Source organism: Glarea lozoyensis (assembly GCF_000409485.1).
Source record: "Glarea lozoyensis ATCC 20868 chromosome Unknown GLAREA2, whole genome shotgun sequence".
Lineage (NCBI taxonomy): Eukaryota > Fungi > Ascomycota > Leotiomycetes > Helotiales > Helotiaceae > Glarea > Glarea lozoyensis.
In genome coordinates, this window is record NW_007360994.1 from 2,033,865 (window position 1) to 2,057,092 (window position 23,228).

The 23,228-nt window shown below is 46.6% G+C and overlaps 8 protein-coding genes across 8 annotated transcripts; 3 read left to right on the forward strand and 5 right to left on the reverse strand.

Annotated features, from left to right (window-relative positions):
• Positions 1 to 337: 337 nt before the first annotated feature.
• On the reverse strand, positions 338 to 2,158 carry GLAREA_03992 (uncharacterized protein; the record flags this gene model as incomplete). The annotated part of the gene is made up of 1 exon (XM_008084245.1): positions 338 to 2,158. One exon carries the CDS (start codon positions 2,156 to 2,158, stop codon positions 338 to 340), a length of 1,821 nt encoding a protein of 606 aa, XP_008082436.1.
• Positions 2,159 to 3,209: 1,051 nt separating this feature from the next.
• GLAREA_03993 (P-loop containing nucleoside triphosphate hydrolase) lies at positions 3,210 to 6,704 on the reverse strand (the record flags this gene model as incomplete). The annotated part of the gene is made up of 1 exon (XM_008084246.1): positions 3,210 to 6,704. One exon carries the CDS (start codon positions 6,702 to 6,704, stop codon positions 3,210 to 3,212), a length of 3,495 nt encoding a protein of 1,164 aa, XP_008082437.1.
• Positions 6,705 to 8,112: 1,408 nt separating this feature from the next.
• GLAREA_03994 (uncharacterized protein) lies at positions 8,113 to 9,998 on the forward strand (the record flags this gene model as incomplete). The annotated part of the gene is made up of 2 exons (XM_008084247.1): positions 8,113 to 8,302; positions 8,356 to 9,998. 2 exons carry the CDS (start codon positions 8,113 to 8,115, stop codon positions 9,996 to 9,998), a joined length of 1,833 nt encoding a protein of 610 aa, XP_008082438.1.
• A 1,892-nt stretch (positions 9,999 to 11,890) lies between these two features.
• Positions 11,891 to 12,382, reverse strand: GLAREA_03995 (uncharacterized protein; the record flags this gene model as incomplete). The annotated part of the gene is made up of 1 exon (XM_008084248.1): positions 11,891 to 12,382. One exon carries the CDS (start codon positions 12,380 to 12,382, stop codon positions 11,891 to 11,893), a length of 492 nt encoding a protein of 163 aa, XP_008082439.1.
• A 1,578-nt stretch (positions 12,383 to 13,960) lies between these two features.
• On the forward strand, positions 13,961 to 14,797 carry GLAREA_03996 (uncharacterized protein; the record flags this gene model as incomplete). The annotated part of the gene is made up of 6 exons (XM_008084249.1): positions 13,961 to 13,969; positions 14,033 to 14,109; positions 14,175 to 14,228; positions 14,342 to 14,435; positions 14,485 to 14,538; positions 14,789 to 14,797. 6 exons carry the CDS (start codon positions 13,961 to 13,963, stop codon positions 14,795 to 14,797), a joined length of 297 nt encoding a protein of 98 aa, XP_008082440.1.
• A 654-nt stretch (positions 14,798 to 15,451) lies between these two features.
• On the forward strand, positions 15,452 to 16,435 carry GLAREA_03997 (RING/U-box; the record flags this gene model as incomplete). Its single annotated transcript, XM_008084250.1, has 3 exons — positions 15,452 to 15,564; positions 15,633 to 16,206; positions 16,262 to 16,435. The coding sequence occupies 3 exons, from the start codon at positions 15,452 to 15,454 to the stop codon at positions 16,433 to 16,435; spliced, it is 861 nt and encodes a 286-aa protein (XP_008082441.1).
• A 306-nt stretch (positions 16,436 to 16,741) lies between these two features.
• GLAREA_03998 (putative alpha-1,2 glucosyltransferase alg10) lies at positions 16,742 to 18,665 on the reverse strand (the record flags this gene model as incomplete). Its single annotated transcript, XM_008084251.1, has 4 exons — positions 16,742 to 17,517; positions 17,565 to 17,702; positions 17,758 to 18,415; positions 18,468 to 18,665. The coding sequence occupies 4 exons, from the start codon at positions 18,663 to 18,665 to the stop codon at positions 16,742 to 16,744; spliced, it is 1,770 nt and encodes a 589-aa protein (XP_008082442.1).
• Positions 18,666 to 21,496: 2,831 nt separating this feature from the next.
• Positions 21,497 to 22,346, reverse strand: GLAREA_03999 (uncharacterized protein; the record flags this gene model as incomplete). Its single annotated transcript, XM_008084252.1, has 2 exons — positions 21,497 to 22,114; positions 22,233 to 22,346. 2 exons carry the CDS (start codon positions 22,344 to 22,346, stop codon positions 21,497 to 21,499), a joined length of 732 nt encoding a protein of 243 aa, XP_008082443.1.
• Between the last annotated feature and the right edge of the window lie 882 nt (positions 22,347 to 23,228).

Here is a 23,228-nt window from a genome sequence, read left to right on the forward strand (position 1 = left end):
CATACATCGCGTAAAAGAGCTACTTACGGAGTATATCTACCTCTTGTATATGTCGTTAGGTATCACGTCGGCTTAGCAACCCAATTACCCTTTTTGTTTCAAGATTCAAGGCAAGAAATCACACTTAAAAGAATTCAAATGATATCTTCATAATTGTAATACTGTGTAGGTTAACGCTATGTCGAACGCCCCAAGATCAATTATCGCAATAATCTATCATACAAATCAAGTCCTGGAAGCGAATCAATCACTGCAGAACTCCCATAGCTTTCATATCCAACTTAAAAAAGCCCACTCCACTCATTCATGCCACCGCCAGAGGCTTCACAACCACTTTCTACCTCTCTGGAACAATATCAAGCAACTCCTTGTAATCAACGTATCCGTTAGCTGGCTGATTGCGATTGTCGCTTTTAACATCATACGCAAGGACCTCCTGATCCAAAGACTCGTGATAAAACCTCCTGTCGCAGGGATCCGGCACATAGCCAGCCTTAACACCCAACATTGTCATCTTCTCATCTCGCAGAAGAGCTTGCAGACATATTTGAGACTGGGCCGGCATTCGGACGAATCTGAATTGCATGTGCTTTCGACCACCATCCATGTCGCGTGCGGTGACCCGATCCCAGAAGAAAACGTTGTAGTATTCGAAATACTCTTTCCAGTAAGCGACGGTCATGATTTCTGCTGGTCCGTCAACGAAAATCACACGGCTTTGTTGTTTGTTACGTCTTGGCACGCCGTGTTTGTTGTAGATAACGCTAAATCTGCAACCTTCCATTAAGACACGGCCTTGTTTTACAGAGTTGTAGAATGTGGCTGCGGACTCAGGGGTCATGAAGCAAAGATCAGCAGCTCTGCGAGAGTGAGTTCGATCTGGATTCTTCAGATCAAGGACCCATACCGCTCCACAGTCGATCAGGTCAAAGATTTTGGAAGGAGTCATGGTGAGTGGAATGTCGGAAAGCCACAACGAGCAGTTCTGATCATCCGGAAGATCTTTGTGCGACAAGTAATAGTCCGAGTTTTTGTCTCCTTGATATCTCTGGCCAGCCAAGCGCTCTCGAGTACCATTCGCCATCATACATGGCCGATAGAACTCTTTCTGACTTGCGGTGCTTGGTTTCAACTTGGAAGTAGGGCTTTGGCCCTCCCTTACAAGAGACATATTGTTCTGTCCCTTTCTAGCGTTGTTGTCGTCAGCCCAAGGGGAAGGCTTGTCGCCAGAGAAGGGGATTCTGTTGCCAGAAGCAAATTCGCCCATATTAGACTTGGGCAGTTCGCTTGATCTCCTCCACTTATCCTTTTGGAGTGCCGGGCTATCAAATTTAGGAATTCGTGAAGTAGAGTCCCACGAAGCTTTCTGCTGTTCATAAGCAGAGTCATCATCCTCGCCGTTGCTTGGAGCGTTTGATAGATATCTGCTGCGCCAGGGTTGCGGTTGTCGATCTTGAGACTGCGGGAAGCGAGATGGGGTATGTTCGAATGGTTCTCGCACATCATTTCTGATGTTACCAGGTGAAGATTGGGGTTGGTGGATATCCTGATCATCGACTGCGAGAAGGCCGAATCTATTGCTTGCCTCGCCAGCTGAGCGGTTTAACCAGCTCGCTGGTGATTCTTTGAAATCGGTTGTTCTCCAATCAGCCCCAAAGGCTCGACCATTAAGCAATGAAAGAAGATCATCGCTCCCTAATGTAGTTGCAGTAGTATGACTGCGAGTATTTGAGCCGCTGAACACGCCACTATCTGATGCAAAGGAGGATGAGATGACTTTTGAGGGCTCTGCCCGGTCAACATCACGCTCGTCCTGCTTCTCAACCGCTTTGGCATGTCCTGCCGAAGGAACTTGAGGATGGGTGAAGTGATTCGGTATCAAGAATCCAGATGGAAGGTTCGCAAGCGAAAGAGCATTGGCCTTAACGGTTACAATGTTACTGGGAGTCTTATAATCGCCATTCAAGGTGACCCCACCATGCGACGTTGCTTTTGTACTCCATGATTCGGTACTGGAATCCGTTGTAGGAGTCAGTACTTCCTCACTGAAGGACTTCTTTCTCATGAAGTTCCCTGAGGTATTTGTGTCATTAAGCTCAGGTGGGGGAGGATGTGGCTGGCGAAAAGGTGCGCCATGAATGTTCAGTAAGCTTGACATCTCTAGGTAAAGCGTTAGATTTGAAGTGTTTCTTAATGGGTAGCTTACTGAGCTCAAGGTGATTAAGAACTTGGATACTTTGTCGCTATGTATTTTGAATGAATTTATGTAGGGGCAGAAGATAAGTTGATGATAATTACAGGCCAGCCCGGGGGAATGGTTTTTTTTGGGTTGTTGATCCGAAGATAGGTTTGAGTTGATGTAAAAGAACAGCTGTGATGCATTTGCAACCACAACAAGAGATGAGCTTGCACTGTAACAGGATTGTCGTTGTGTACAGGTTTGGAACAAGAGTTGAGTTGACTGAATTTGATGAAGTTCTTATAGACTTCCAGTGAGTCGACTCTTACTTTATAGAGGTTGAACGTAGTGGTGTGTAGGCTAGCCGACACATGCGCGCAAGTTTTCGCGAAGCGCCAAAAAAAAGCCAAACAAAACAAGCGAGTAGAGTGTTTCGACCAAAGGCAGATTCACCAAGAGGTCCCCAAGTGTCCTTCATGAGCCAAGCCTCGCATACATGACAAGGAATGTCTGGGTTAGGGTAAATAAGAGGCGCGTTCTTCCAGCCTTGCAAGGCGTTCGGACCAAAAGTGGACTTGTGTGAATATACTCCACATCCAAACAAGTCTTCCCAGCCCCCAGGCGCAAGTGAACAGCCATTTGGAAAGTTCGAGATGATAAGTAATGATTTCTAAGCATGTATTTGCCAAGGTACATGAACATTCATCATCGTTTTGATTTACTTGGATTTCTTGAAGCTCAAATGGGAAAAGTAAGCGAATGAATTTTCGGCAGTCGTTTGAAGAAGCTACAAAGATATGATACCAATTTAAGCTATACAGCAATACTAATCTGCTTCACTTAGTTACAATATCTATTAAGCATTAGCGATCTGCTTTGAATTCGAGTAATCTGCTTTTGAGTTGTAATCAGGAATTATTAAGAAAATGATAACTGTACAGTAATCCTACAAAGGTACTTCCAAAGGTATCGGTAATATACAGATCTATATGCCTACTTTCCAGGGGTACAGCACTGGCTGGGTCTATGCTTATTCCAGAGGTTCATCCTTAATCGTGACTTCGCCAACCACAGTTCTCTCACCATCATTACCAGCCCCTCTGTTTACCTCAAGGACGTCCATTCGACCCTTGGGTAGGACTGGCTTTGCAAGCACTACAGTCTCTATACCAGCAGGCGAGCCTTCTTCGGGACCCATAGGTAGGGCGTCAATGTCAATCTCCATATTCAGCAAGCTTTTTAATATAACTTCGCTACCGGCTTTGCTCATAACCTCGTTTGCATGTTTGCAAATGTCAGATGTTACACATTCGTGGCAACCTTCATGGCAGTGACATCCCTCAACTCTACGTACTGCTTGCTTGAGAAGCAAATCAATGAATTCGAATGCTTTGGTGCTTATCCCAGAACCGCTAGCGCCGCCTTTAGCATCGTAAAAGGTTAGACGTGCCGGACGCTTACGCGTAGTCTCCTTTTGAGCAAACTCTTTAATGCCAATTTTGCACTCGGTTCGCACGTCACCAGGCATACTCACCACGAAATTGGGCATAAGACTCAATATCGCATGCTCAGCAGCGTGAATGGCACCGGCAATGTTGAGCCGCCGCTCCAGCAAGATATCAAGCGCTTGTTTAGGTACGTCCAGCCACATGCCTTTACTGAAGATAATGATAGGCGGGTTGTCGACTTGAACGGCATCTAATATGCGCCGTTTCTTATCCACTTTGAAGAATCCGTATACAACTTGTTGAATTTTGATAGTTCCAAAGAAAGCTCTCGATAGAGATTTCGGTATCTGGCAAATAGCTTCTGTCTCAATGGGGTCGACATCTGTGTAGTCGCGCTGTTGCGTTGTCCAGTCGACGCGAACCAACTCTACCTTGGCAAGCTTCATGTCTGGGTTGAATTCTTTGACCAAGTAACTGTTACCCTGATGAAGGAATATGCCACCATCGTACAACGTAAAAAATGCTCGAGATGCTTCCAGTTCCTCTAAGACGACGTTCTTGCCATGACTAATGTCGATAATTGCAAAGTGGTCTTCTTCGGTGTCTCGTATCGCAACAAACTTGGAAGGCACAGGTCGGAAACGATCATTGCAGTGATAAAATCCAAGCTCGTCACGTACCATCCTCTCTTCTGCGATTTCCTTCAAATTCTTCGGGAAGTACTCCGCATCCTCGTCCACACGGATGGGCATCTCAAACGCAGCACATTGGATATGACCTTCCAAAACCAACATGTTCTGCAAATCGACTTGCAGTTCGCAATTGGGCTTCGTGAAGATTTCGTCAGGGTTTTGCATGTAGTACTGATCTGTCGGAAAGCAATCTCCGACAAGGACAGATAATGAGTCTTTGTTTCTGCGCCCAGCTCGACCACTCTGCTGTCGTAGATTTGCAATGGTGTAAGGAAAGCCAACAGTTATGACTGCATCAAGGGATCCAATATCAACACCTAGCTCGAGTGCAGTCGTTGCGACAATTCCCATCAACTTCCCCTCAAACATTTCACTTTCGATACGTCTTCTGTCTTGAGAGGTGTAACCTCCCCGATAACCCATAACCCGTGCCATACAGTCAGACCTTTCCAGAGTGGCAAGTTCCTGTTTGACTGCACTGACAAGGGCCTCGCAGCCTTTTCGTATCCTACAGAATGCGATGACACGTACTCCTCTGAGAATCAACTGACAAAATAGCCGAGCAGCTTCATACATGGTATCGCCACGACCACTGGAAGGATCACCTGGATCTTTGAAAGGTGTGTTCCAGCACAGAAATTCCTTTCTGCCTGAAGGCGAACCGTCAAAGTCCGTCATCCGCACATCGTCGATTCCGAAAATGGTCTTGAAGTGTTGCTGAGGATTAGCAACGGTGGCAGAGCAAGAAATAAACTTGATATGGCGATTCCCAACAGCAGCGCAGATCCTTCTTAATCGGCGCATAATGAACGCAACATGAGAACCGAAAAGTCCATTGTAGACGTGTATCTCGTCGACAACAACGTATTTCAGGTTCTTGAGAAACGTCCTCCACTTCTCTTCCTGTGGTAGAATTGTGATGTGGAGCATGTCTGGGTTGGTGAAGATTATTCGACCTTCATCGCGAATCAGGTTGCGGTCTTTCATGTCGGTATCTCCGTCGAACGTCTCAACGATGGTCTCTTCGAGGCCAGTCATGAAGCGCATCATTTCTTTGAGACTTCTTCTCTGGTCCTGCGCGAGAGCTTTCGTGGGGAAAATGTACATCGCTCTTGTATTGGGATCTCGCTCGAGTTCGTGGAGAACAGGGATTTGATAGATCAAAGATTTACCTGAGCTAGTAGAGGTAGCTACGATAACGTGGTGCCCCTCGTGTAGATTATTAATTGCCTCTGCTTGATGTGCGTAAAATTGAGTGATGTTTTTCGTGTTATACAACGCGTTTACCAGATTTTGACTGAGCCTAAAATTCAAGTGTCCATAGATGGCTTCCTGTGGATCGAAAACACGATGCCCATCAGGTACAATCTGACCGGTATACCACTCGCATTCTTTGATTTCCGTAACTATCTCAGAGACAGATTTTCGCTCTTTCGGAATTGTCTTTGGTAATGCACTGACATCAGGTTTGGGTGTAGTGCTTCTGGACTGACTGGGCATTGGGATGAAGGATTCAGACTCCTTGTTTAGTGTGTCTTCTGCGTCTGTTGATTCAGCTTCGCAACGGTTCAAGAAAGCATTGATGGCATATCCAAATTTGGTATTCCGCTTCTCGATCAGCCCCATCATTTGCTTCTGGCTGAAGACCGGCATCTTTAATTCTTCGTCTCGCAGTTTTCTGGTAGCTTTCGTAGGCTCGCCGGTCTTCTTGTTCTCTACCTGTCTTTTCAGATCGCCATCGATAAATTCAAAATATAGGACTTCCTCGCCGGCTCCAGTCTCGGCTTCCCCGTGCCCAAGCCCGTGGGTGCCGGTAACACCACCAACAGAAGCATCGGGAGCGGGGTGTTGAGAGAACCAGTCTTTCTTTCTACCTTTGAAAGTTTCGTCTCTTTCGGCTCCCTTAACCTCGACCTGGAGCATTGCCTCATCCACGTACGAGAAGTTCATGCCTCCTGGTCTCAGCGCTACAATTTTGGCCACCTCTTCGACCTTCAACTCCCGCTTGATGTGTCCCTCCACGGCATTTTTGATTGTGTCAAAAGTTGTAACAACATGTTTACGCGTAGAGCAGAACGTGAATACAACATTGAGGGCTTTGTGGGTCTTCTCAAGGGTTTGGAAAGATGCGGGCCACGGTATTGAGCTCGTGACAGGATTTGAGAAGGTGGACGCACTACGTGCCAATGCAGGGGGCTGCTTTTCCGATTTTGGGGCTCGCCTTGGTTTTGAGCCACCATCATGGAGCTTTGTAGGTATAGAGGTGGTGGAAGTCGAGGGCGACGGGGGCAATGTGGTGGATGGTTCTTCAGAGCCTTCTACATCTTTCCGCTTCCGCTTCCGTACAATCTTGTTCGAAACTGTGGCTGCTTGTAATTTAGCCATCGTGGCATCCTTAAGCTAGGCTGTATGTTCTACATCTCGTTGAATCAGACTCGAGAGTTTCGAGGTCGTTGACGACATCGACGCGTCGGGCGGTTTCGCGCTATCACGTGATGTATCCACTTTTTCAACTTCACCTCAATACTACGACACATTGACTATCCCTCCTTTCATCATCATGGTTTCACATATGCAACAACTACGATCTGCAACGCTTTACAAAGCCAACTGGCATACAATATGCATTCTGGAACCCATGCTTCCAATTCCCCCCAAGACATGGGGTTGATATCACTGTGTTTTAAGAAAATTTCATTGATAAACTCCAGAAGTTGCACGGCTTCATTTTCTTTGATCCAATGTTTGCAGTTTCTATCATAATCAAACTTATGTATCTGATTCCGTGTCAGTCGTCCTCTAGGTTTTAACCAATATTTCCTTATGGATTTTTGGAATAGAATGAGTCAGAAAACAACTTATCAATCAAAAGGCCTTCATAGCAAAGAACTGTTGTGCGAAGAACAAATCATCACCCTAATCAAACTGAAGAGCTTTTAAAGTACCATGATGGTTTGTCTTCTAGTTAGATTTGTTAATCTTATAAGGATATTGTTGACGTGCTTTACTACCAGAGTTTGACTTAAAGTGCTTTGGGCTAACAACCAGCAAGGGTGTTTTATTAGAACCAAACTGTGTGATACAACTACAGTTGTACTGTTCCTATATTAACATACTCTGACTTTCTTCTAGGCATAAAACTTGGGCATTACAACACAGACGAATCGCTAGATGGGGTGAGTAATGCTTTGGACTCAGATTTCTCTTCCTATTAATTAACCGACGATGCTAAATGGTATTTAGACTCCACGCCACTATGAGACGACCTTCTATTTAAGCAGGCAGACCCAATCACATGCTATATATCTTTCCAAAATCAGTAAATTGACCAGGACTTTAAGTCACTATTCAATTGAATTCGAATGCTACATTCATTCACAACCTCACACAACCTCACACAGCCACACAATAAGCGCAGCTTAAGCGCTCTATAATTACATGGATAAGAGTTTCCTGCCATGCTTTCCACGTCACATAAAACTGGACAAGACCTTTCACCTTTCATCCCAGATCAAGCACCCAGCCCCCATAATTTTTATATCGGGTTGAAGAAACCATATTCAGGGACGAATGGCCTGGTTTTTGCTCAAATTTAGGCCACAAGGCTGCAACAAGAGTATCGTGAGCTATCCAGATTGCAAGGGTCTGACTAGCCCACTCCTTCATACTGATTTATCTTGACCAGCCTTCATGTAATTTTATCTTCATAAATTCCCTTTCTGTACTTCAATTCCTCCTCCTTCAACAAACATCCGACAACATTCAGAATTCAAGACAGACCAAAAACGATACAATGAGTACTCGAACCCTCTTCAACAACCGCAATAGTTCGCAAGAGTTCATCAAGAGCAGCTGGCTGCAAGAATGGCAGCGTCGCCAGCGAAAGTCCGAGACCTCTATGGGATCGAGCTCCAACAGCGATGAGGCTCAAGAACTGGACGCCAAAGATTCAAGTCCTACTGCAACCAATAGTGTTTATCAAGGTAAGAGCTCTCGCCCATCCGAATAAATTGACAGAGAGACTGATTGAAACAAGTTACCAACTCGAGACGTCCATTAGCTAGTGGGTTGATGTGGTCTCTGGGCTCCTCGACCAATGATTTGGCAAGTGTAATGCCTCCAAAAGAAGTCTTCCTTCATAACAAGCGTGCTCAAACGCCTGCCGATGAATTGGCAGACGACTTTCACGAACTTCACGTCGATGATAGCAAAGAAGTTCACTTGGACAGCTTCCATGTCTCTGCTCCACAAACACACAGGAGCTGTGCTACATCGAGTCCTCCGTTTACCCCAGAGAGTCTTAATACTGTTTGGGAGAGTACTGCTGACCTCGCCACTCCTCGAAGTGTCCAGCCGATTCGCAAGACCACCCACAAGCTTGTTAAAGGCCTATCCACCGAGAGACAGACTCTTAATCCCGCGGCTGCTGAGTTTAGTCTGCGAGATATTTCTGATCTTCAAGCTGATCTTGCCGAAGACACTACCACTGCCACAGGAGATGCGATGGACTTTGACTTCAGAAGCCTTTACACTGCAAGAAGACCATCATGGCTCAAAGATTTCCCAGGCACAAGATATAGCTATAAAAATCTGCCGCCAGAAGAACTGCAACAAAGGGATGCTGCTAGATTGTCGCCCATTCACGACTTTGGGCCCATCGGTGGTCCCACCAAGTCAAAGGGTAGACAGCTCTCAAAACCTGAGTATCCAAAGGAGGAAACCGTCAGACCTACATTCGGCCAGATTTCTCCAAGTGAGTATCCCACTCGCACATCTTTCAGACCCACATTTGGCCAGATTACTCCAAGTGAGTATATGAATCAAGAAGCTGTTGGATCTACATACGACCAACTTACACCAATCCATCCTATTGCCAGCAGACCGCGAAACGCCTACCCACCCATCACCGTCCCCGAGCCGCAATCTCAGTATGGCTCAAGATCAGTCTCCCACTCTGGCTCCAGATCAAACTCCGACCCCACCATCACACCAACCTCCAAATTCCAAAAATCCTACAAAATGGTCAACGAACTCGCCATCCTCAACCGTCGCAAGATCGTAGGAGCCAACTCCCCACCACCAAAAGGCTACCAAGGCAACAAAATCGGCAAGTCCTACCTCGCCCAATGCGACAACCTCCCACACCACCTTAACTGCTCCCTCTGGATCACCAACATCCCCGCACACATCACGCCCTCCGAATTCGTCGCCTCCCTCCCCTTCGGCAAAATCTACGCCCTCCATCTCAACCGCCCAGACGCAGAGCACGCCCAACAAGCCGCCAAACTCGTCCTCTGCGACCCCGCAGACGCAGCGCACATCTTCCACCTCACGCGCACCTCGCACATCTACCTCGGCGGCAAGCGGCTGAACGTGAAGTACAATCGCAAAGGCTTCCGTCAGTTCAAGGGTATTCAGAGTCGTACGCTGTGGGTTACCGGACCGAGGGATCTGATGGATGTGGATGCTTGGATTGGGTTTTTTAAGAGTGCCTGCGCGTTTGAGGTCTCGGATATTAGGAGTGTGGAGGTTGGGGAGGGGAATGTGAGGTTGGAGTTTGACTTTTTGAGGGTGGATGGACAGAGTCAGATGTGTTTTAAGATGATTATGGATTATGAGGAGTTGAGGGACAGGGTTAGAGTTACGTATGGGATTGACCCTTGTCAGAGACGGATCTGATTGTATTGATGTGAAGTTGGTGGTTTGGACGTTATGACGATAGTATGGGAGACGAGACGGGACATACGACATAGGAGATCTGATATGGAGGACGAATCTACGACACGACATCTACGACCTACGAATTTTGCTCACAAGTAATGTTCAAATGGGGACGAAAACTGATGAAAAACACGACAAAAATACATTGAACAACATATCGAACATTGAATACATTAGAAAAAGGTCACAAAAACATCGAACGGTTGGATACATACATTTGAAATACGGCGCAAAAAGGAATTCACACAAATATTTTCTCGGAGTAACCATGATCATCTCGTGATGCGCGAAGATGGGCGTTTTGTTTGGGAGTTTCTTGAAATATTTGAGACATTTGAAGGGTTAGGGGTATTGAAAAATGGAGGGGATAGGGGCGTTTTGGATACTTGAATTATTGGCATGATTTGGATAAGTGATTTGGATACGTGTTAGGATGATAGGAATAGGAGTATCTGAATAAAAAATATTGATTGTGAATTTGTGACCGTGTTAACTTAATTGAGTATGATCAGTTTCATGTACTTCCTTTCAAAGATGGAGGGAGATATTTGATAAGCTTGTTGGTGAGAAACGTGAAAAGCAAGTGTGATGTGGTGTTTTATGTTGATACTTTAGTTTCACAGATTAACAACAAAGTTCAAGCATCACTCCTCTACCTGTAAGACATCACTTGTAAGACATCTGCTAGTGCTACATCACGAATAGCATATACATACTATCAACATTCCATTCTCTAAAACCCACGATTACATACCATCAAGTCCCTAAACCTGTTTCACACACAATCATATTTTCATAATTTGTGAACTTACTCCCTCACTCACTCTCAACATATACCAATTCACACAAAAAATACGCGACCGTCCTTCAACAATTCCTCAGACATTAACTAATAGTCATTTCACAACTTACATTTCTCCGGATTATACACAAATCTAACCCAGTATCCAACAACACCTAAGTACTCATATCATCCCAATTGAATCTCTTACTAGCACTCAAAACACTTCACCAAACAATAGCATCACACCACTTAACATACACCTCGCAAGTGTACATATTTATAAAAAAAAACCATTAAGCAAAAATTGCACAATCTGCGTCACACACTCGATTAAGAAACAAATGCTTAAACCTTCCTTAGCTAAGCAATTAAGAATCCAAAACCCAATCCTCTTTTCATGTTTCCCATTTAATTTCATTCACTATATTTCTTACACCTAAGAAAAAAGGACTCAACTCTTCCAACTCTGCCCCCTTTGAGGAATAACGTAAGCCCTCTCTCGTGATAATCAAACTCCATATTCTAACTTCTTCGTAATCATTCTTGGGGCAAAAAATTGACTGATGTTCATTATCAAAGATTTAAACCGTATCCTAAGACAATCATAGACCAGGCAAGAAAATTCGCATAAGCAGTTATCTACAGCCGAGATAGATTAGGACGAATTCGCAGCATATCACGTAGTCGTTATATATTGCACATCTCACAAACTCGTAGTCGTTATATACTGCACATCTCACAAACTACACAGTGCACACATTCTCACAGCGATCCCAAATTTACAAGTTAAGCTTTTATTCCAGCTCATTCCTTAGACTAGACTAAGAAGAGCAAGTAGGACCTGATATGTATCATCCGAAGTATCTTATGTGCAATCCCAACCCCAGTAATCCCGCCCACCAAACGCCAAACAAGTAATGTATGATACGCCTTCAGTGTATATCCCGTCCCGCCACCTTGACCGTTTGCCGCCAGGCGACTGGTGTATGCATGTCCGTTTATCCCACCCCCGAGCCAAATTTCATTTCGCTGCCGTTATCTCATATCCATGAGAAAATAAGACCTCCTATAGACTTAATCTGTCCAAACTCAACCGATCAACACTCCTCTGCCGCCTAACCACGCCAAGTTTGAAATACCGTTCTTCTCCTGTGGCGGTTCGACCCCCAATATACCATTTCTCCTGCCCTAACACATCTCTGAACCCCTCACTACTACTATCACTGCCCCTCCTCGTCGATCGGCCGGCTACATATCTCGTCGCGCCATTTGTTGGATTCGACTCCCCAGGCGGCGGTGACTGACCCGGCGAACGAGAGAGGGGGGATGTACTGTGCGTCCGCGGTGATGTGAGAGCCGATATCGCCGTCGTCGTTGCGCCTTTCGAGGACGTTGTAATGGTTCTGGGTTGTGAAGGCGAGGAGACGATATGGGATTGGGTATTTGAGGCTTGGTTTGTTGAAGCACTGGTAGCTTTGCCTGTCTGTATTGCGGAATGAGCTCTAAAGGCTGCTAGGAAGTTTGCGAAGAAGGGTCTCGTTTGCTGTTGTGTAGGCATTTTGAGGATTGGTATGTGTTGTAAGTTTCGTGAGGTCGATCGGGTCTATAGTAGGATTTCCTCGGAGAGCTGTGAGAGAGCTTGCTCACGCTGAGTGAGTCGCAGTTCACGACGACACCACCGCCAAGAAGAGTTGAAGTGTAGAAGCAGACGCTTCACTCGCTTTGTATTCCTGAGCTATTCCACCTTGTCGACTTGCAGCCCTGTTCCTGCTTTTCTTTTCCAGCGCCTTCAGATCCTTCCTCGATTCGCCAATCTCTGTAAGATTTGCTTTTTCGCCCTCGTGTCCGTTGCGTTGATTCTAAGCCGCCAGTGCGAGGCTCTCGACCAATCCGTCTCTCCGCGCAGATATATTTCTTTAGCTGTTTCTGATACTGAATCGCCGCAAGCAGAATAGAAAGACAAACGGCGTGGTCGCAGAGAAATGTGAGGGCACGATGCGGGGTAGCAGATTGCTCTCAAACAGTAATAGTCTATCCTGTCTAACCGTCTATAGCTCTTGGGACAGAAATGACGCTGGTGTTGGAGTTGTGGATGGGATGGGACGAACCAGTCGGCGGGATCCCCAAGGCAATTCTCGGGATGGGAGTTGCCAAGACCAAGGCAGATGGCCGATAATGCGGCACGATTAGGAGTGAGGCGGGGAAGGACCAATAGGCAGGCGACCTTTGGAAATGCACATGCGCAATGAGTAACCCGGAGATCTGGAAGAGCGAACAAAGAGTCGCAGTGGAAAGGTGGAGGGTTGCTCCGTTGTGAGGATGTAACATTAAATTCGAGTATATAAGTAGAGAGATAAATGTATGTATTCCTGAGCTATTTTTCCTGGAACACAGGTTGCTATTGAATTGCTATTAGATTTTGGTAACTTACTTTTTGGCTTTCGCTATCGTGAGCAGAAGAAAGTCCAAGCCAAATGTTGCCAATAGCCAAAAGAAACTGCACTTTCTTCTCCATGTGGCTGCCTCTTGCAGCTCATCTTACCAACTTTGGAGCTCAGCGGAAATGCTTCCAGTCCAATTGCATTTGGCAGGCTCTGTAGCTTGATTCCTGTTCAACGGTCAAATGCACCGCAGACGTTATTACCGATGCACCACAGTTTGATGAGTATTGGTTCATGTGATGGAGAGGAAATGCCTCAGAGGGATATCTGAGGAGGAAGACGGTTGTCGTTCGTTTAAGGGTATGACAATTAAGAAGAAGTGGTCAGCTTGTCGCATCCCGCTCACGATGTTCCTGCACTCTTGCGCAGCTTTGAAAACAATCATAGAAGGAATGGATGGTGGCTACTACCATTCTGATGGACTGACATGCAAAAGACTCATGCATAGGCCTAGAGTAGGATGATAGTTATTTGGAACGTGTTAAATTTTAACTTCTCGAAGACTAGTAGGCACAGATGACAGACAAGGACATCGAGCTAGCCCTGGAGATCGAGGTGTAGCATGGTCACGTGTCTCTAAATTTTGGCCAGAGAACCCGGCTAGCCCCGAAGCAGATCTCATCATCGACGACTACATCCCTTCAACTCTGCAATTGAATTGTCCTCACATCTACCAGTCCACCCAAACAGCAATCATGGGAGACGTACGTATCTTCTGCAGCTTCAGACCACGTCGTATCGTATAGCTAATTCATATGCGACCGCAGTACCATCCTTCCACTGGCATTGTCCATCCACGGGCTCGCCCATCTTACTCAACCTACAAATCCCCATACGGACCGAAGTACGTGGCCTAACATACTGGCTCACGAAGCGGAGACAGAGGATATCGAAGCTGATACGGAATAGATACGCAATCGCACCAAATGTTGGAGGTTGGACTCTTAGAAGCGCGACAAAGCTGTATGTGGACCCAGAATAACAAGAATTGCAACCCACTCGGGGGTGTCGATGATCTTACGTTGCGGAAATAATATGTATGAGCTGAACGGACGGGCTAATGTTTTGGAATCTAGTGGTATGACCTTGGGAGCCTTTGGCGGTGTTGCCGGATTCTTCGCCCTTTTCTTCTTCTCCGACATTCCAAGAGTACGAAGAGATATCATGATTGTGAGTTGCAGTTCTGACTCTATAGGTACGGGAAGCTAATTGAGTGCAGAAAATCCCCATAATCGGTGACCATTTCGTCAAGGAGGTTCCGCCATCCGACAATGTACGTTTCCCTTCATTACGCCCCTTTCGTGTCTTCGCATACCATCCGAGAACTACATGCAACGAGCGTTCGCTACTACCGAATAACAGCGCCCGCAATTAGTTGAAAGCCATCGCTGGATGATACAAGCCCACAAGTGTGAGGTGAAGCAATATCATGGGCTGGGAACGCTCCAATCATTTCTGCTACCGATTGCTCTTTGTGGTAGCCATTACGGGATATCAGAAACAAATACTAACACAACCCATAGCCTTTCTAGCATCTGCGGACTGTTTTGGTGTTGGGAAAGATGAGTAGAACGTGGGCAATTGATTAACAGCCGCTGTATTGTACAAAAAGACATCACGACCGAAATAGACCAATTACTTCTTCCTTCATTAAACATCTGCAAGAGACTTGCGTCTAGTGTTCAAATTGATGTTTCACTAGAATTCGGGTGGGGAATGGTTGGTGAGGGAATAAAGTTCCTCAATCCCAAGTCACCTCTCGCTTCGAGAATATTCCATCGCGTTAACACCTCACTTACCAATCTCAGCAAGGCTGACAACAAAACAACTGCGAAACCTACCAATTTTGTTCCATAATATCCACGACTCCGTGGGAGTGGTTTGGCATTTTCTGTTATTCAAAATCCTTACCTGTTTTGAATTTGGTCGGTCTTCCTTCGTCATCACGGCTCAATCATTGGCCACAATTGTACAAGGCTGAGCTGCATCCCCGCAACAAAGAGCTCCCAAATATTCTGTCGTACATATTTTCAACTCCCAACTACAGATCGGCTGCATAACAGGCTCAGCTGAAACTCGAGATTTATTTGCATTGTCAGTTACCTTTACAATAATAACCTAGTTAGACGCATACATCTATTCGATTACGAAACCATCTCCAGTACCGAGGTCGGCGCGTTTGCACTATGGCGAAAGATCAACCCCCAGATACGGACAAGGCAATGGAATTTAAGGAAAAGGGAAACAAATGCTTCGAAAAGCAAGACTACCGCGGTGCGGAGGCTTACTACACTACAGCGTAAGGCCCCTCTCTTCCCAATCTCGATCTTCCTCGCACATTTACACCGCACACCCTAACATCCCCAGCATAAACCACGACCCCAAAAACCCCCTCCTCTTCACTAACCGCGCCATGGCCCTCCTCAAAATGTCCCTCTGGGATCAAGTCATCACCGACTCGCTCCACGCCATCTCCCTCCTCCCCACCAACATGAAAGCATACTACTACCTCGCACAAGCCCAGATCGCGCTCCACCAATCCGAATCCGCGCTCACCCACGCCCTCAAAGCACACAGACTATGCGTACAAGAGATCCAGAAGACCGGGAAGATTGGCGCTAGTCTAGGGGTCATAACGGAGCTGGTTCTGCGCTGCAAGAAAGAGGATTGGGAGCGCAGAGAGAAGGAACGGAGTCGGCGACGCGGGGGGTTCAGGGAGGAGATTATGGGGTTGTTGGAGAAGGAACGGGATAGGGTGCTTGCGGAGGCGCAAGAGGGAGGGGAAAGGGCGGATTTGAAAAGGGAGTTTGAGGATAAGATTGAGGATTTGCGGGAGCTGTTTGCGAGTTCGGATTTAGCGCATGATCCGCGCCAGAGGAAGAGCGTGCCGGATTATTTCGTGGATGATATTACGTTTGCGGTTATGGTTGATCCGGTTGTGGTTAGTATCCCTCCGTTCGTTTCTGTGATGTAGGACGTAAGCTGATAACGTGTAGACCAAAACAGGTAATTCTTACGAACGCGCTTCGATCATGGAACATCTCAAACGCAGTCATACCGACCCTCTGACGCGCGAACCGCTTACGATGGAGGATTTGAGACCGAATCTGGCGTTGAGGGCTGCGTGCGAGGAGTATCTACATGATAATGGATGGGCTGTGGATTGGTAGTTGGGAAGGTCGACTTGCGAGGATATATGGAAGTCAAGAGCGCTATGGAACATCTTGAAGCGTACCGACGGATGTCATTACGCTAGGGAGTGAAGGTTTCAATGGAGAATGCGAGTTCATAGAAATGGATAAGCATGGAAATGGGATCTGGGTCTGATTGTGCTGTTATTGGCGAGGCGTTATGGAATTGCATCTTTGGCGTCGGCGTGGAATGGGGATTCAATTATGATGAATGACTACGCTTTTTCACTTCTTCATTACATATTTGAACATCTTCGTCCCTACTATACATCTACTTCGACCTTCCTACCACATAAATCTCTGCACCTTCCCCGCCTCCTGCTTCCACTCGAACCCTCGATATAAGAACATATATCCCGTTCCCGCGTTTATGGCAATGAACCAGAGCGTCTCGGCCCATAACCATTTCCGGGGTTGGGACGCGGGGAGATGTAGACGGTAGAAGAGCCAGGGGAGAATGAAATACCTGGGTTCTACTAGTGGAGCGGTTATGAGGGAGAGAGTTGTTGGGATCAATAAGAGGATGACGGTTGAGACTGTAGGTGAGGGCGGTGTGTCGGTGGTGGGCTTGGACGGTTGTGATGAGGGTTTAGTGGTTGGACATAGTGATAAGTAAACAGCCCATCCACAGCCTAGATATATTGGGGCGAGTAAGTAGCGTATTGCGGGGTGTCTCAGGATTGTGTACCGGAAGACGTAGAACATGTAATGTCGGTTGTCGGCGAGAGTGAAGGGGTGGATTATGGTGTTGAAGTAGATTATGGCGATGGTTGCCATGAGGAGCGTGAGGACTGTGAGGAAGGAGAGGATGAGGAGGAGGGGACGGGGGATTGTTGAGGTTGAGGTTGCGGTTGAGTTCGGTGTGGTAGGGTCTGTGGTGGTCGTCGCTGGTTTGGTTGTTGGTTTGGTTGTAGGGGGTGAAGAGACCATGGATTTGAGCGTTGCAAGGGTGTGCTGGATAAATGGTGGGAGTATTGTTGGAAGAGAGAAGAAGGTTAGGAAGGGGAAGAGGTACAGCATTTGCGGGAGGTGGAGGGTTGCGACGTGATTTGATTTGTCACCTTTAATGATTAGTTCTGTTGAGTGATGAGTTGGAGAGCGGGCTTACCGAGAACAACACCACCATTGATGTAGACGAATGCGAGAAAGGAAACCAAGAGGGCAATGTACGGCCACAATCTGGCGAGGATTAATTTAGGTTGGTGTAGTACAGCGACGGCCAGTGATATTGGCATCAAGGCGAAGTCTTGACCTGGTTAGCATATGCGTAGGGCTGAGGTGGGGGTGGATCTAGGACTTACCGATGAGGTTTGCGTCTTCAAGGGCAACATCATGGATGCTGCCTCTTCCCCATTTTCTTATTTCGGTCATGAGAGGATCCGGTTCTGCGCCGGAACTCTTCTCCGTGTTACCCTCAGGAACGACATTCATTTTGATAGCTCTAACAGCTTCGAGGCCGCCCAAGTAGATAGCAACCCAAAAGATGTTAGTCTGCCTCATAGTCAAAGCGAAGATTCCAATAACATAGTTCATTACTAGTCCTTCTCCTGAATTCTTGTCCACTCCCTTTCGGATCAGAAACATCCTGTAGACCTCCAAGACAAATCGTGTAGACAGTACATCTGTATAGAAGAGCCCGGAAAAGAAGAAAAGCGGTGGGAAGAGAGCAATATTGACAGCGGTATGAACTGCTTCCGGCGTAATCGCAGCCATTTTCCCAGACCTTAGAGCGGTCCGAGATGTGAGGATGGACCTTATGTCAACAACATACGTGGTCAGACTGAGAAGGGCGAACACGTTGAATTGTCGAAGTCCTTCAACACTGCAAACCCCGCGAAATACGTTGAGGGTAAGCACCGCAAATGCGTACAGGCCAGGTGGGGTTGTGAGCTTAGGGTCCCATGTTCGATACTGACCCTCACAGTACGCCTGCGCTTGCGGAATATGAAAGACTTCATCCTGTGCATTTGCTTAGTAGATGTCTTCGGTCCGTCTACCAGCGAGCACTTACAAGATAGGGCTCTGGGACAGCTTTAGTCACCTGACTATGCCAAAATTTGGCGCTGGCAAAGACAAATGAGAGGCCGAGAAATATGTTAAGTTTTGTAGGCCCCCGAGTAAAGTGGTATGGCAAAGAAGCAATGATGACAATACCAAGGCCGGCTAAGGAGGCATTTGTCCAGAAACTCGAATGGTTATCCTCGGACATGACTGGCTGGATGAAGACAGTTGGCTGATTATGAGCGTGATGTGGTCACAAACATCCGAGGGATATCCGATCACGGAAGTAATATAGCGATAACACGCAAGGCTATCTCACTCGCGTTTCAAGTAGCATTGCGTTCGTATAATGTGGAAAGTATATGCGAAAAGCTTAGGAGAAGGTTGATACGGGCAAGAAAGATACCCCTGACGCGCCAAGTGGGTCACTCAGAGACAAGCGAATTTCGCTTCAACCTCATCTCAACGTCCTTTCCTGCAAGCACGTCAAATGAAGAGTGCCACAGCCAAAGTCCTACAGCGATTTATACGAATTGACCTATGAACTTCGTAGTTATATGGATGATAATCATAACTTGATTTCCAACGTTTCATCAATTGCCTATCCTTGGCAATTACACTCCTTCCAATTCAGTTGGCTGCCTTCATTTTTCATGCCTAAAATCTGAGCAGTTAGGCAGTAAGACGGGGGAGGAGTAATAGATCATTCCGTAATTGGTTCATTATATTATTCTTTAGACCAGTTTCGATTACTGTCGATCTCTATCCTGAGGTTTGACGAGGCTAGCTGAGTGATGGAAACGTCATATATAGCTGATTTCAACTCCTTTCATCATGAGTTTTGTACTGTCAGAGACGAGGTTCTGCAGAGCCTTGCGAGTCAATACCTCTCAGACAGACTTTCCGCTATGAGTTCTAAAGATGGGTTGGCTGGGATGTTTCTACATTCTGATCATACGCAACCAGTTGACTTGTCAAACAATCAAAACGATGTTGGCAAGAGGGTACAGCTTGATACAGACTCAACGCCTTCCAGACTAGCTTCAGTACAGTCTCCTCGCAGAGAGAAAAATCTCGCGTTTACAAAATCAGGAATTCAAGATGGATCTCGGATACAATCACACTGTAACAGAACTGTGGCGCGGCCAAGAAAGGGCCATAAAAAGTCAAGACGAGGTTGCTTCAGTTGCAAGCAAAGAAAGATCAAGGTATCAAAAGATATATGTTCGTGCAATTTGGGCCCAGCTAAGAGATCAAGTGTCCAGAAAATCAACCCGCTTGTACAAATTGTATCAGAGTTAGTTTGGACTGTGTCTATCCGGCACCAAAAACACTATCAGCGTTACAAGAAATATCGACCTACGCCCCAAACCCAGTCAATTCCCTAAACCTACAATGCACACCGACTGTATTCTCGCCACTCGATATGCGCTTGTTCCATCACTTTCTCCAAGATGCTTATCCTCACCTGCCAGTCGGTAATGAAGATGCTTGGAAATCCCAAGTACCTCTGATAGCTCATCATGTAAGTGGCTATTCGTGTCGTGAAAACTTCCACTGACCGAAAGTAGAATCAATATCTAATGCATGCCATTCTCGGAATGGCAGCATCTCACATCCAGCTACTCACAGGCATCCAATTGACTACCCCAGCATTACAGCACAGAATGCTAGCAATCAATGGCTCTAACGAAGCAATATCTCGAACCATCAAAACGGGAAGTGAAGGCGACGCTCTACTAGCTACCTGCTACCTACTCGCATTTCAATCCTCCTACATGACCGACGGATTTCTAGATTGTATTCGTCTTCTCCGCGGCTGCTCGTTGCTCAATTTCCAATTGCGATCACAAAACTTACCCATGGCCTTTTTCCTTTCACGAACCTGCCATTTCGAAGTGATGAAACTTAGACTCACCGATCTCCCAGCGATTGATTCAGCAATTATAGACAGCGCAGAACGATCTTTACAAGCCCTTGTACCGCTGATAGTCGAACCAGCGCACAGCAGAGCTTACCAATCACTCCTAGAAATAACCGAAACCCTCCGCTTCTCATCCCTCAAATGTCCGTCCCCCTTTCCCCCTTCATTCACCCAACTAACAACTTTAGCCTACTTCAAATACCTAATGTTCTTCCAAAGCATCATACGCATGCCGGCCTCCTGCTTCGAAGCTTTCATCGCCCCCACGAACCACGCGGCCTGTATCCTGCTCATGCATTTCCTGGCCATCGAAATGATTATGGAACCGATCCAGGAACGCGAGTTCGGGAGTCGAGCGAGAATCATGCCGACGCACTTCCACCTTGATTGGATTCCCGTCGCTTACGACGCGTTTCCCGAGGGGATGAGAAAATACCTGGAGTGGCCGAGGGAGGTAGCGGTGAGGATGGGTGGGAAGTATGCGGGACTTGGGGGAAGAGGGTGAGAAAGTGACGGGAGTTTGTCTTGATAGAGTGACGGGAATTGGTTAGGGCTTTGGAAACATTATTATTCTTTCAAAATTATCTGTAATCGCGTTCGGATGGAGTCTACAGGGGATTGGATAGAGATTGAAGTGTATCAATTTCTCATATAACCACCTAAATAAAGCTGCTGCTTCCAAGTTCCAACCTGAATATTAACACCAATTACCTACTTACGCCTTCGCCTATGTAGTTGAGACTTGGCTCAAACCAACAGTTACACAACATACTCGCCCTAATGCCCGCAGTAGATGAATCTTACTACATGCAGAGCATATCAAAATGGGAAATTCTCGCGAGTTATACTGCGGTGAGACGGACCTTGGCATACAGGATAAAGCAAGCGCGTCTACAATTTTGCTGGCACGGTGTTGAATTTGAAATCAGCTTGACCATAAAGGAAAGATACGCATTCATGCGAACTATAAAATGACATGATCAAACACTATACTCATTTTAAATAAATTTGCGTCCCATCGGTGCCTAATGTAGTGGTATACCTAATCCCAAATGCTCCTTTCCCAACGCCGATGCTATGGCCCTTCCATCCAATGCATATGTACTTTCAACCAATCACTCCATTTCCATTTCCATGTCATCATCCTCACTATTCCCATCTCCAGACCCACCTTCCTCTTCCCTCCTCCTCCTCTCCGCCTCCCTACTCGCACCCAGTTTTCTGAGCCCATCCATCACACCCACAACAAACTGCCTCCCCTCAGCAACCTCCATTGCCCCCACGCCTTCCAATGACACCACTCCACCGCCTTCTAAATGTTTTGTAATAGATCTCATCTTCGCCATCCGTACCTCCCTCAGGTCCCGTAACAACGTCCGTACTTTATCCGGCTCAGAAACGTCGTCGCTACACGCCTGAAGTAAAATCTCTCCTAGCTCAAGCCAATGATATGGTAGGTGTCCGGATGGAGCGTCTGCTGTACTTGAAGCTAAGAACGGCGGAGATTTGTGGTCTGTTGCTGAAGGTATGGCGCTTATTGCATGGGGATGCGGGGGAGGTCGTGAAAAGGCTGTAGGTGAGATCTCCGTTTCTTCTTTGAGGATTCGTTCGAGGGAGGAGCGGAGGAGCCATGGTGGTGGGACTATGTTGGCTCGTCGTTGGCGCTTGAGGAGGAGAGCGAGCCACAAGGGGAGAGGGGCACGATGGGGAGGACGTAGAGCTGGGGTTGGGCCCTAGATTGGTGATGATCAGCATTGTTTGTAGTATAAAGTTGCTTTCGTCATGGTTGTGTATTACTGTATTGCAACGATAGTGTTTGAAATGGAGGGGTCGGCGGGGTCAACTACTTACCCCTAATAGGTCGTGACTTTTCAATTGCTGGCGAGGCACTACTGTTACCATTTCCATTTCACAGAGAAATGCTACCTCAGCAGGCGTCAGACCTGGCGGCAAAGGCAGCGCCATTGCTCGACAGTTGGGACATCAATTGATGTGAGCTGCAAAAAGGGTCGTTATCGTTGACGCGGTCTTGGATTCCAGTTCTCGGAAGACGCGACGTGATGCCAAGGACATCATGCGCTAGTCCTCATTCGACTTAAGCGAGAAGTCACCTTCCTCGACTAGATTCTATGCAACTTCCTCTTTCTTCACAAGACAATGGGTTTTGACATTTGACAATAACGTCCCTTTCCACCCGTGATAGGACGGAGCCGCTGTCCTTTCTGGTAAGAATGCAAGTTGAACGTGGAGCAAAATACGCATACATATCGAATTCTTGATCACTCGCAAAATCAGAATTTGGCCATCTTGCCGAGTCAGATCAAAGCGGTTTATTTTGAATCTGTTTCCCAACGCTTGAAGCATCGTAGCCTTTTACACTGAGGTCTGCTTAACTGGCTTTTAAGGTGACTCTCGGACACGAAAGGCATAAGACGAACTCCAGCCAAGCGATCCAGCGGGAAAGATGAGTATGGCTGATACCACAATCACTGCCTGAGCTGATTTTGGTTTTCTTTCGATGCACGTCAGGTCCCGCAACAAACCTATGATCACAATTGATATTTTGCAAAGTACCAGTACAGTCATAGTTGCTGCCAAAAATCCACAAACGGGCTCCTACTCATTGACCACATCGGATATACTGTACAGCGGAATCCACGAAATTGACATAGTCTTCGGAATTTATCCTATGAAACGTTGTTCGACGCACCTACCTACTGCATCGCTTGTACCGCTTACCTCTATTGAGCCATGTGCTATCTACTAAAACCACAATGTCTAATTCCTTAATAGTCTGCGGCCGCTCCGGCTACATGTCCAAAGCGCTGTCATCACTTCCTAGGAAAC